Source organism: Mytilus californianus, unplaced genomic scaffold, assembly GCF_021869535.1.
Source record: "Mytilus californianus isolate M0D057914Y unplaced genomic scaffold, xbMytCali1.0.p SCAF_12, whole genome shotgun sequence".
NCBI classification, from domain to species: Eukaryota; Metazoa; Mollusca; class Bivalvia; order Mytilida; family Mytilidae; genus Mytilus; species Mytilus californianus.
In genome coordinates, this window is record NW_026262604.1 from 18,071,938 (window position 1) to 18,084,121 (window position 12,184).

Genomic DNA, 12,184 nt, shown 5'->3' on the forward strand with positions numbered 1-12,184 from the left:
ATTATAGGAATTAGAAGGTTCATATCATTTACATTCAACGTTTTTATGCGATTTTTTTTCACTATCAATGTAGAACCTCGAGGTTACATTAATAGTAAACAAAAATCCGATAAAAAACGTTGAATGTAAATGATATGAACCTTTAAAGTCTTATATTATAGGACTCATGTTTTCAAACATAATCTGTTGATCATTTATATTATGATGATTTCAATACACTCCACATAAGTTAATTTGTCACGTATATTGATTACACTATATCGAGTTGTCCCAACGATACACTTATCGGTGTGCTCGATCATACGAATTTACAGACATTGATATAGACAAAATGACCCAACTTTGAAAAATTCTTGTGGCGAAACTACATTTTGGAACACGTTAAAAATTGGATCCTCAGAAAGCTACATTACTAAGTTAAGGTTTGATATATATTTTTTTTTAAGAAAAACGAAAAATATGCAGTCAAGATTGGCAGTTTTTTTATACACCCTATGTTGAGCAATAATTAAATTGTTCAATTAAGGTTCATGTGGACCCTTCGTCTAAAATGGCTGCATTTTCACCTCAAAATTTACTCTGAGTACAGACAAACCTGTGCATCTGGAAAAGTTTTAAGGCATAGCATGCCCTAGATAAATAAAATTCAAATATATTTTATGTTTATGAAAATTAAAAACTTAACCGGATTTTGCAGTACACTTTTTTTCATTCCACCAGAAGGTGCCAAAATAAACAAAGTTGGGAAAGAGGTTTGAGAACTTCCCCACAGGTAATAATTGAAGTGAACTGTTTTGATTGACATGGACAATAGATGGACAATAGATACCTGACAATAATTGGTGATTTAAACTGTGTACCTGAGTGGACCATATCAAGTGAAACTCAACTGTTTGTTAATTTTATCATCTTCTGCAGGGACGAAAAAAAGTGCACTGTTAAATCCAGTTAAGTTTTAAATTTTCTAAAATATACAATGCATTAGATGTTTATTTATCTAGGGCATGCTATGCCTTAAAACTTTTCCAGATGCGCAGGTTTGTCTGTCCTCAGAGTAAATTTTGAGGTGAAAATGCAGCCATTTCAGCCAAAGGGTCCACATGAACCTTAACAGCATATTTGGCAACTAAAAAATCATATATCAACAAATTCAACTTTGAAATATACTTTACTTATAGTGGTTGTATAAAAGTTATATTATGGTTTTGTGTTTTAAGAGATATTCACCCCTATGCATATCGAGTTTTATGTGTAAATTGTCTTTCCTTTTTTTTTGACCTTTTCTATCTCTTTCATAAGAAGAGTCACGTTTCTATTGTTCTAGTGTCACTGGAAATCCCACTGAATACGACGTAATTTTCTATGGATGCTTTGAAGATATGGTAATTACAAAGTAGAAATTAAAATAATCTTTACGGTAGTAATTCCATTTTATCATCATGATAAATACCGAAACTGTAAAACTGGAAATGGGGAATGTGTCAAAGAGACAACAACCCAACCAAAGAGCAGAATACAGCTGAAGGCCACCAATGGGTCTAAAATACAGCGAGAAAATCCCGCACCCGGAAGGGGGCTGCTTCAGCTTGTATATTTCTAAATGATGTGTAATTAGTCCCCGTTTGTGCCTTGCAGGTAGTAATTTACTTGCCTGAAAAAGTTAAATAAGCTCATTTTTTTCTGCACGTTATATAATACATTTTTTTCTATATTAAATATCTGTATTCATTCCTGTTATACTGTTGCATGAAACATTATGACGATAATAGTTACGGGTGAACACCTTGTTGGTGCCTCAAAACACTTACTATTTAATGGTTCGAGGTGTAATTCGGGCACATTGTGACAGTGGACTTCATTTTGCACGGACGGCAGTAAAGATATGGTTCCCGCAAAATTTCTTGTGATTTTTGTTCTGTGTCTTGGAATTTCTGATGCAAATTTTTTGAGGAAACTATTAAAAGGTAATATATATATTTATACATGTTTTTATCTTTCTATCTGTCATGAATATTGCCTTTTTTTTTTAATCCAAGGCATTACAAGTTATGCATATATTATTGTTTTCGCTCTTCGAGGTTGCAAAAAGCTTGTTTCAGAAATACATAATGAATCAATAATTAACAGTAGTCATTTTCTAACAACGTAAAATATATTTTAAAACGTACAGAAAATACCGATTCATTTTCTACTTTGTCGACTTGCATACTTGGCACTAAATTGACTAATGGAGCAGGATCTGCTTATCCTTTTAAAGCACCTTAGAGCCCCTACAGCTTTTGGTGGGGATCGTGTTGCTCAGTCTTTAGTTTTCAAGTGTGTAATGTTTTGTGAACTTGTTTGTCTGATCGTCTTTGTCTTTTTATGCAATGGCCTGATGGCCATTGTGTCATTCTGAATGTGAATTTGATATACCATTGGACATTAAATAAGCCATCTATCGACCCACCTTTCCCGGCATTGATCATTCATCACAAGAAAGTACAATTGTTAGCTGACTAATAGGGAACTTCCCAAAAATGTTACCCCAATTTGCATATTTTTACACCTTCGGATGTAGCAGAGACATGCATGATATGTGAGGATCGTAATGGGGGTACCCTCATGACGAATAGCGGTAAAAATCCTTGCCAAATGACGTTAACGGTAATTTTTGGTGCATGACGATAAAATGTACACTTTCTTTCAGACGGTAAAAAAAAATCGACTGAGTTTTCCAAAAATAACGATAATTATTTGAGACCTCTGACGAATCACGATAAGGATATTTTGACGAATCACGATAAGGATATTTTGACGAATCACGGTAAATTTTTAACCAATTAGACGCTAACGGTAGCCTAAAATGACCGTTTGACGCCGAATGGTAAAGGGCATTCCTACTTTCATATGTCTCTATGTGTAGGAACGAAATCCGACAAAACAAATATTTTGTATTTTTTGCAACACAAAATGCATTTAACTTCATATGGAATTGTTGTATACAGTGGTAGTGGCTCTTGTACTGAATTTACTTTTGCACATGCAGTTTTGAGCAAATTTGTAGCGTGTATCGGGTAATATTTGAAATTAATTCAGGACTAGAAATGCACTTTTTCTTGTTTCTAGAAATTCACGTCGGTTAAGGTTCATCTATACACTTTTAACAAAAATGGCTGTGTTTACACCATGAAATTTTCTCTGAATGCAGACCAAACTGTGTAATTCTAATAGTTTTAAATCCTGGCAGCACCTAGATATATACAAGTTGTATTCATTTTGTGTTTTAAAAAGAAAAAACCTTTTGTGGATTTTGCTAAACATTTTCTTTCCTTGCCACAGGTGGTGTAAAAATAAATAAAGTCATGTGAAATCTTTGAGATGGTCCCCCTCAGGTAATGATTGAATTGTATCATATTGATTGGTATGGACAATAGAGGGACAATAGAAATCTACTCACAACAAAGGTGATTTAAATAGTGTAAATGAGTGGACTGTATCAAAGAAAACTCAGGTGTTTGTTTATTTCACCATCTTCTATGGCAAGGAGAGAAAATGTTAATCAAAATCCATAAAGTGTTTTAACTTTTTAGAACATAAATTGGATGTAACATTATAATTTATCTAGGTGCTGCCAGGCATTAAAACTTTTAAAATTACACAGTTTTGTCTGTACTCAGAGAAAATTTCATGGTGTAAACACAGCCATTTTTGTTAAAGTGTATAGATGAACCTTAATTCACGTTTTTGTTTTTCACAAAAATCATATGTGTGTATACTTTTTTCCATTTTTTTATTATTTAAAAATGTAGTAAGAGACTATACTGCTTAAAACGTTGCAATCGATACAAAATTTAACTTATGTTCCGATTTTTAGAGCCTCGGTGGCCAAGTCGTCTAAGTAGTTCTACTACTGTAATCACTATAGCCATGCAGTCAACACTGTGGTTGTGAGTTCGAACCCCGCTCGTGCGGGTGCACTCGACTCCAATCTTAATTGACTAGGATTGCCAGTTTTCCTATCGAAGGTCGGTGGTTTTCTCCGGGCACTCCGGCTTCCTCCACCAATAAATATTGGCCGTCACGAAATAGCCCAAAAGTGGCGTTAAAACACCAACAATCAATCAATCAATCAATAGAGCCAGATGTGGTATGATTGCCATTAAGACAACTATTCACCATTTCAAATGAACAGATGAAGTGGATGTAAGAAATTATAGGCATCAGCACGGCCTTCAACATGGAGAAAAACCCCATACCATATAGTTGGCTATAAAAGGCCCCGATATGAATAATGTGAAACAATTCAAACGACAAAACTGACGGCCTAATTTATAACAAAACACTTTACTAACAACAAATTAAATATGACAGACATGAATAAACGACAACCACTGAACTAAAGGCTGCTGACTTGGGAGATAGCAGGAATTTATATACAGTTGTATTATATCTCTGGAGATAGATCGTCTATTCCTGTGGATAAAAGGGAAAAGTGAGTTTGACTGGATATGATATATTTTCAACTGTGTAATATTAATATATAATCGGAAAGTAAACTAATAAATCAACTTACTTTTAGAGTTGTCAGATGGAGACGCAGAAGATTTTCAAGATGAAATTGGGGTAAGTTACTATTTGTTACTAACTTACTATACTTTACAGATTGAAGTATTACCCCAGTGAGACACTAAACCAGTAGTGACTAAGTCTCAGGTATTACCGTATAATTGCCTAAATGAAGAAAAAAAGAAAGTATATATATAATTGCCTGTGTACCAAATCAGGAATATGACAGTAGTTTTCCATTCGTTTGATGTGTTTTTCATTTACTAAAGGACTTTTTATTTTGAAGTTTTCTTGGAAGACGGTATTTTTTTTTTTCAATTCCCTCTGGAAATTTTCGGGTTCCCCGTCATTGATTCTTTGTAACGACCACTTCGAATTCGTCGGGCGAAGTTTGCGAGACTGGTCTACAGGGAAAAAAGTAGTATTACATTTTCCCAGCTTTAGGTCTGGCCTTTTGTGTACCCAAGGCAGGTGGATGTAAGGGTATATATTTTTTTATTTATCTATAAATAACTGCAATGTGTATTTTTACAATAAAAATTTTGAAACCCATTGAAATATTTTCTACTGTAGTGTAGTCCAAATAATTATGACGTCTTGAATGGCTAGTGTAAGGCGTCAAAGCAAAAACATAAAATAGCCTGAAGTTTCAAGACGTCATAATTATTTGGACTAACTGTAGTGTAGAGAATTATTCGAAAGGCAGTGTCTCCGCGTCCCCGTATGCAGGGACGAGAAGTCAAATTGGCATTCGTAGGCTACGCGTCCCCGCATCCAAAATGCCATCGGATCGGGAGTGAAACATGAAATATACACGGAAATTATCGCAATTGGTGAATAAATTGATTACTACTCAGAAGTTTTATAAACAATTATATAGTAAAAGAACAGTTTAATCTCTCAGTTAATAAATATTCTTAGAATGGAAGATTGGGATATGTATGTGGCCACGGAAGACATTTAAACTATGGAACAATTTTTTGAAAACTTATACCAGTCAAATAACTACATACAATTGTATAAAGGAAACTCTGAATCAATTGCGGCTTTAGAGAAAAGAATACCTTGAAACAGAAAAAATAAAGAAGAATTAAAGTTTAATAGACTCATTTTTTCCTGTAGGCAGACTGACTAAGGAATGAAACATGGCAAATCCGATTTAAAACTATAACTTTAAAAAAAAAAAAACCTTTTTCCTGTCGAATTTGTTTGGAATTCAAGTCTAACGTTCTGTCACCCCTTAGGAAACCCCGTTTGAACTAAATTCCAAAAGAAAGACATTTTTTGACATTGTAGTTTTTTTGGTCTTACACATCGATGTCAACATGCATCTGAACATAATGTACACACATTTAGTGTGTTTGTTTGAAAAAGCAATGGCGAGTTCAGCTGTGTGAATTTGACTGATTAATTATTCTCTTTGTGTGAAATGTTTGACGTTAACTAAAACAATAAGGTAAGGAAATTTTATACTGTCTGTGCACAACCTTAAGGTGACTAAAAAAAAACTCATTCATTGTTAGTATCATTTTTAGCTCACCTGGCCCGAAGGGCCAAGTGAGCTTTTCTCGTCACTTTGCGTCCGTCGTCCGTCGTCGTCGTCGTCGTCCGGCGTCGTCTGTTAACTTTTACAAAAATCTTCTCCTGAAACTACTGGGCCAAATTTGACCAAACTTGGCCACAATCATCATTGGGGTATCTAGTTTAAAAAATGTGTCCGGTAACCCGGCCAACCAACCAAGATGGCCGCCATAGCTAAAAAATAGAACATAGGGGTAAAATGTAGATTTTGGCTTATATCTCTGAAACCAAAGCATTTAGAGCAAATCTGACATGGGGAAAAATTGTTTATCAGGTCAAGATCTATCTGCCCTGAAATTTTCAGATGAATCGGACAACCCGTTGTTGGGTTGCTGCCCCTGAATTGGTAATTTTAAGGAAATTTTGCCGTTTTTGGTTATTATCTTGAATATTATTATAGATAGAGATAAACTGTAAACAGCAATAATGTACCTTCTCTCCCGCCCGAGAACCAAGATGGCCGACATGGCTAAAAAATAGTACATAGGGTAAAATGCAGTTTTTGGCTCATATCTCTGAAACCAAAGCATTTAGAGCAAATCTGATGAGGATAAAATTGTTCATTAGGTCAAGATCTATCTGCCCTGAAATTTTCAGACCAATCAGGCAACACGTTGTTGGGTTGCTGCCCCTGAATTGGTAATTTTAAGGAAATTTTGCCGTTTTTGGTTATTATCTTGAATATTATTATAGATAGAGATAAACTGTAAACAGCAATAATGTACAGCAAAGTTAGATCTACAAATAAGGCAACATGACCAAAATGGTCAATTGATCCCTTAAGGAGTTATTGCCCTTTATAGTCAGTTTTTTACAATTTTCATAAATTTTGTAAATTTTTGTAAATTTTTGTAAATTTTTACAAAGTATTTTCCACTGTAACTACCGGGCCAAGTTCATTATAGATAGAGATAATAGTAAGGAGCAAGAATGTTCAGTAAAGTAAGATCTACAAACACATCACCATCACCAAAACACAATTTTGTCATGAATCCATCTGTGTCCTCCCAAGTCAAACTGAACTGTTATCATTAGCAGTTTATTAGCTGTTATTTACCAGTTCTTCATATTTTTAGCAGTCTTTCAGCTGTTCATAGCATTCCATCTAATAGCAGTTCAAGAAACTGCCTTATTTCACCATTTCTTAGCATTCCTCTTAGCATTCATCTAATAGCAGTCTGGATCTACCTTCTAAACTGTTGTCAATTTGTCAATTGGACAACAGTTATGACATCAGTTCAATAGCAGTTTGATAGCAGTTTTGGTTTTAATCTTTGTTATAAAAATGCTTGGATCTGGCTGTGTTTTCAGCTTGGTAGTAAACCTTTATTTGATCATTTTCAAATGTGCATTTTGGCTCCAAGCTGTGTGTAAATACTTGCTAGTGAAAAACTGTATTTTTGTCAATTATAAAGTTTAATTTGGGCTAAATGGGAGAATTTCTCACACCTGCAGGACAGTAAGTTGAAGTTACAGATAATGCATGTGTATTTTCTTACATAACTTTGTAGGGAAAAACAGAAATAATACAGAAAGCCCAAAAAAAGGGGGGATAGTTGTTTATTCAAATAGAATATCTGATGATGATAGGATTGTAATAAAATACTAGCATATATTAACAGTGCAAGATGTTATTTGAAAATAAAAATATGAATATTTTAATATAATTTTGTAAAAAAAAAACAAAAATAAATCATATTCAAGAGTTGAAAAAGGGGGAGGGATTATTAGGGAAACCTAGGTCACATATAGCTGATTGTTTAATATTGACCAAACAATCCATTTAATGAAGTTAATATATATGTTACTTAAGTTTGTTTCATAAAGTGGAAACATAATATATTACATGTATTTAGAATTATTTTGTTTAATTCCAAAAGAGAAAGAGGAGATAACTGTTTTCTTTTGGTCCACACAAAATATATATAGGAGAAGAGATATTAGTAGTTCATTTGGTAATTAAATAATAATAAAAATAAAATAAATTTTAATCTGAAAATCACTTAGTCAAGGTAATAAATAGTCTCTTTAGGCTAAGTAAATTTAATTAGTAGATTTTCATCCAAATTTTTGAAAAAAATGGGGTGGGTGGGAGGATTTTATTTTTTATTTTTTATTAGATATGAAATGCTCTTGTGACGTGTTCTTCATATATGCAAGTGTAATAATAAGGTTCTATCATGTATATACATGTATAACGAATCAAACATACAAAGAAATGCAAAAACCAAAATTTGAAACAGGATATTAATTATTAATGAAACGAAATTATCGACAGTTACCGGTAACGAAAATGAACAAAATTTCGGAAATCGTAAATTTTTCAAAATAAAAAAAATTGGGGCGGAACGATTTCAGAGGGGCGGGCGGGGATGAAAATCTATCAATTAATTTTAATTGGCCTAAGTAGTCACTCTTATTGAATAAGTTGCTTTTTATAAGCACTGATATTTAAAGTGCATTATAATTCTTAACTGTTCCTATTATTCTGCCACTGACATAATTAATATGGGGTATAAGGCGAGGTACAGTACTCACAAAGCATGTTTACACCCCTTAAAAAGTCTGTTATTGGATTAAAATAGAGTCATTTGATTGCAGTTACTGCTCAAATTACAAATATAAGTTGGTACAACTTTTTGAAATTTCAACAAGACTTGCAGTAAAATATTAGAATTTTATTTTTGCATTCATACATGTATCTTGTACGCTGTATATTCATGTGTACCTTTGTATTCCAACTTTTGACAGATCTGATAATAAAATTGAGAATGGAAATGGGGATTGTCAAAGAGACAACAACCCGACCAAAGAGCAGACAACAGCTGAAAGCCACCAATGGGTCTTGCAATGCAGCAAGAAAATCCTGCACTTGGAGGTGGTCCTCAGCTGGTTCCTAAATAAAATTGTGTGCTAGTTGAGTGAAAATGGACGTCACACTAAACTTCAAAACATATAAATGAACTAAAACTAAAAAAACATACAAGACTAACAAAGGCCAGAGGCTCCTAGCTGACTTGGGACAGCATTCCATTCCATAGCAGTTATAAGCAGTTTAGAAAACCATATAAGGATGTACAACTTAGCAGTTCCTATGAATATTCATTATTGATAGCTGTTATTATAGCAGTTCTCATGAATATTCAGAGAATATAGCAGTTTAGAAAACCATATTAGAATGTACAACTTAGCAGTTTCTATGAATATTCATTATTGATAGCTGTTATTATAGCAGTTCTCATGAATATTCAGAGAAGATAGCAGTTTTTGAGTATCTCATTTAAATTTTTCGTCATAAATAACTGCTAAATAACTGTGAAGGCTAAATAAACTGCTAAGAAACTGCTATGGAATGCTATTGGAATATGCCTATATCCCAAGTCAAAGTTAAAGGCAGTTTCTTGGCAGTTTTTTAGCCTTCCCAGTTCAGAACTTTAGCAGTTTCTGATGCTTGGCAGTTGTTAACCTTTCAAAATTAACCAGTTACTTCATATACAAAAATTAGCAGTTTTTCTAAACCTTCACAGTTATTCTGGCAGTTCAAAGCAGTTCCTTAGCTGTTTTAGGCAGTTCGTTAGCAGTTTTTTTGACGAAATATTTAAATTAGGTACAAAAAACTGCTTTCAGTTCATGAATATTCATATTTAACTGCTTCAGGTTAATTAATATTCATATAAAATTGGGAAATAACTACTAAGGAAATGTTAATATGGTCATGATCTTATGCATTATTCATACTAGTTACTTAAAGCTGTTAAAAAGTAACATAATTATCTAAAACAAAAATATATTTTCTGAACAAATTTATTGTTGTTATCCATGCAACTGCAACATGTACGTAATCTTTCAAGTCATCTAAAATAAGGGAAATGGAAATCGAGATTCATGCAATCTTATATACAATATGATATACTTGAAATTCATTATTTGTTATATTACCTGATTAGTAAGAAAACTCTTAAATATTAATATGATTAAGTATATTTGTAAGCTGAATCAATTTTATTCTTATATTATCTTAAATACATGACACGTAAACCAGCTGGACAGTCACAACGAGGAGCAAAAATAAGAATTAAGCTATAGATATATACGATATATATCATACTTGTCATTATGGTTTTGTTATGTTGAATAAAACATTGAAAGTACAATTTCAAAAAATCATATTATAGTAGAATCCAATTTTTTCCACTTACCAGAATTAAGATGTAATCCAAAATTCACACAATTAATATGATTATATAATCTTCAAAAATTGCCATTGAGACAATTAGGCCCATCTTCAGTATTCAGTGTGAAAAGAACTATTTCCAAGTATATATTATATCCCATGTAAAATTTTCATTTTGTTCATGTAAGAAGACACATCTTTTCTTGTTGTCTTCCTGTATATTCCAAATTAAAAATTTTATCATATTGCAATATATGGGGATGTTTAAGGAGTTGTTTGATTCTGTGGAAGTATTCTCTTAAAGATTACTAGCAATTAATTGCCTAAATCTTTAAAATGAGATATATATATATATACATAATATTAAGAAAAAAATATCCATTTGTTTAAATAAGATATTTTTATTAAAAGTGGTAGTAATTGCTGAACAATATATTAAGATAGGTGTTTTCCCTCATGTGTCCTCAATTTCTTTGTTATAGTACTTCCTGTGTCCACCACAGAGAGGTCAATTGTAAACAGATGGCACATTTCTACAAGACCAGTTTTATCTAAATCACATTAATTCTGTTTGATGCAACTGCCAAGAAATAGTTTACAAATCAAACTGCTATATAAAAATAACTGCCAAGCTAAGCTGGGAGACAATTAGAACCTTCATCAAAGTGCTAAGAAATATTTAAACTGCTTAAATTAACAGTTATCTTTCACTTGTAGGCAGTTATTTTAAACTGCCTAAATCAAAACTGCTAAAAATTCAAGATACTGCTATAAAACTGCCAATGAACTGCTTAAATAGGCAGTTCACTTTGACTTGGGTATATGCAAATTAACTATTGCCTTGAATTTGGCAACTGTGAATGCTAATGAACTGCTAAAGAACAGCTGTCGAGTAAGAACTGTGAATGCTAATAAACTGCTAAAGAACTGCTGTCCACTTTGACTTGGGCTTTGTTTAATTTGCACATAGACCAAGGTGAGCGACACAGGCTCTTTAGAGCCTCTAGTTATAGTCTGTTCTTATGTTGTACTGTTACACCACTTTCCCAGGTTAGGGGGAGGGTTGGCACCTTCAAACTAGTTTAACCCTGCCACATTCTGTATGTGCCTGTCCCAAGTCAGGAACCTGTAATTCAGTTGTTGTTTGTTCCTGTGATACATATTTGTTTTTCGTTCATTATTTTGTACATAAATTAGGCTGTTAGTTTTCTCGTTTGAATTGTTTTACATTTGTCATCTCGGGGCCTTTTATAGCTGACTATGCAGTATGGGCTTTACTCATTGTTGAAGGCCGTATCGTGACCTATAGTTGTCAATTTCTGTGTCATTTGGTCTATTGTGGAGAGTTGTCTCATTAGCAATCATACCACATCTTTTATATTAACATGATTAACCCAGCCACATTATGTGCCTGTCCCAAGTCAGGAGCCTGTAGTTCAGTGGTTGTCTTTGGTTCATGTCTATTATTTGTTTTACGTAAATTGTTTTAAATAAATTAGGCTGTTAGTTTTCTTAACTGAATTTTTTTCTTATATTCATTTCGGGGTCTTTTATAGCCTACTATACAGTATGGGTTTTTATACGACCGCAAAAAACTTTTTGTGGTTGTATATTGGTATGACGTTGGCGTCGTCGTCGTCATCTGGCACGTCGTTGTTGTCGTCGTCCGAAGACACATTAGTTTTCGCACTCTAACTTTAGTTTAAGTGAATGGATCTCTATGAAATTTTACCATAAGGTTCAATACCACAAAAGGAAGGTGGGGATTGATTTTGGGGGTTATGGTACCAACAGTTTAGGAATTAGGGGCCAAAAATAAGCATTTTTGTAACTTCCAGACATAACTTGTGTGCAAGTGTATGGATCTCTCTGACATTGTAC

General features: G+C 33.3%; 1 protein-coding gene across 1 annotated transcript in view; it reads left to right on the plus strand.

The window, feature by feature from the left end:
- Positions 1-1,848: 1,848 nt before the first annotated feature.
- Positions 1,849-12,184, plus strand: part of LOC127722318 (blastula protease 10-like) — an 83,801-nt gene continuing 73,465 nt past the window's right edge. The window contains exons 1-2 of the mRNA XM_052229206.1: positions 1,849-1,964; positions 4,562-4,605. Of these exons, the coding sequence (XP_052085166.1) occupies positions 1,883-1,964; positions 4,562-4,605 (126 nt within the window). The 5' untranslated portion in view covers positions 1,849-1,882. The remainder of the gene's footprint in view (positions 1,965-4,561; positions 4,606-12,184) is intronic.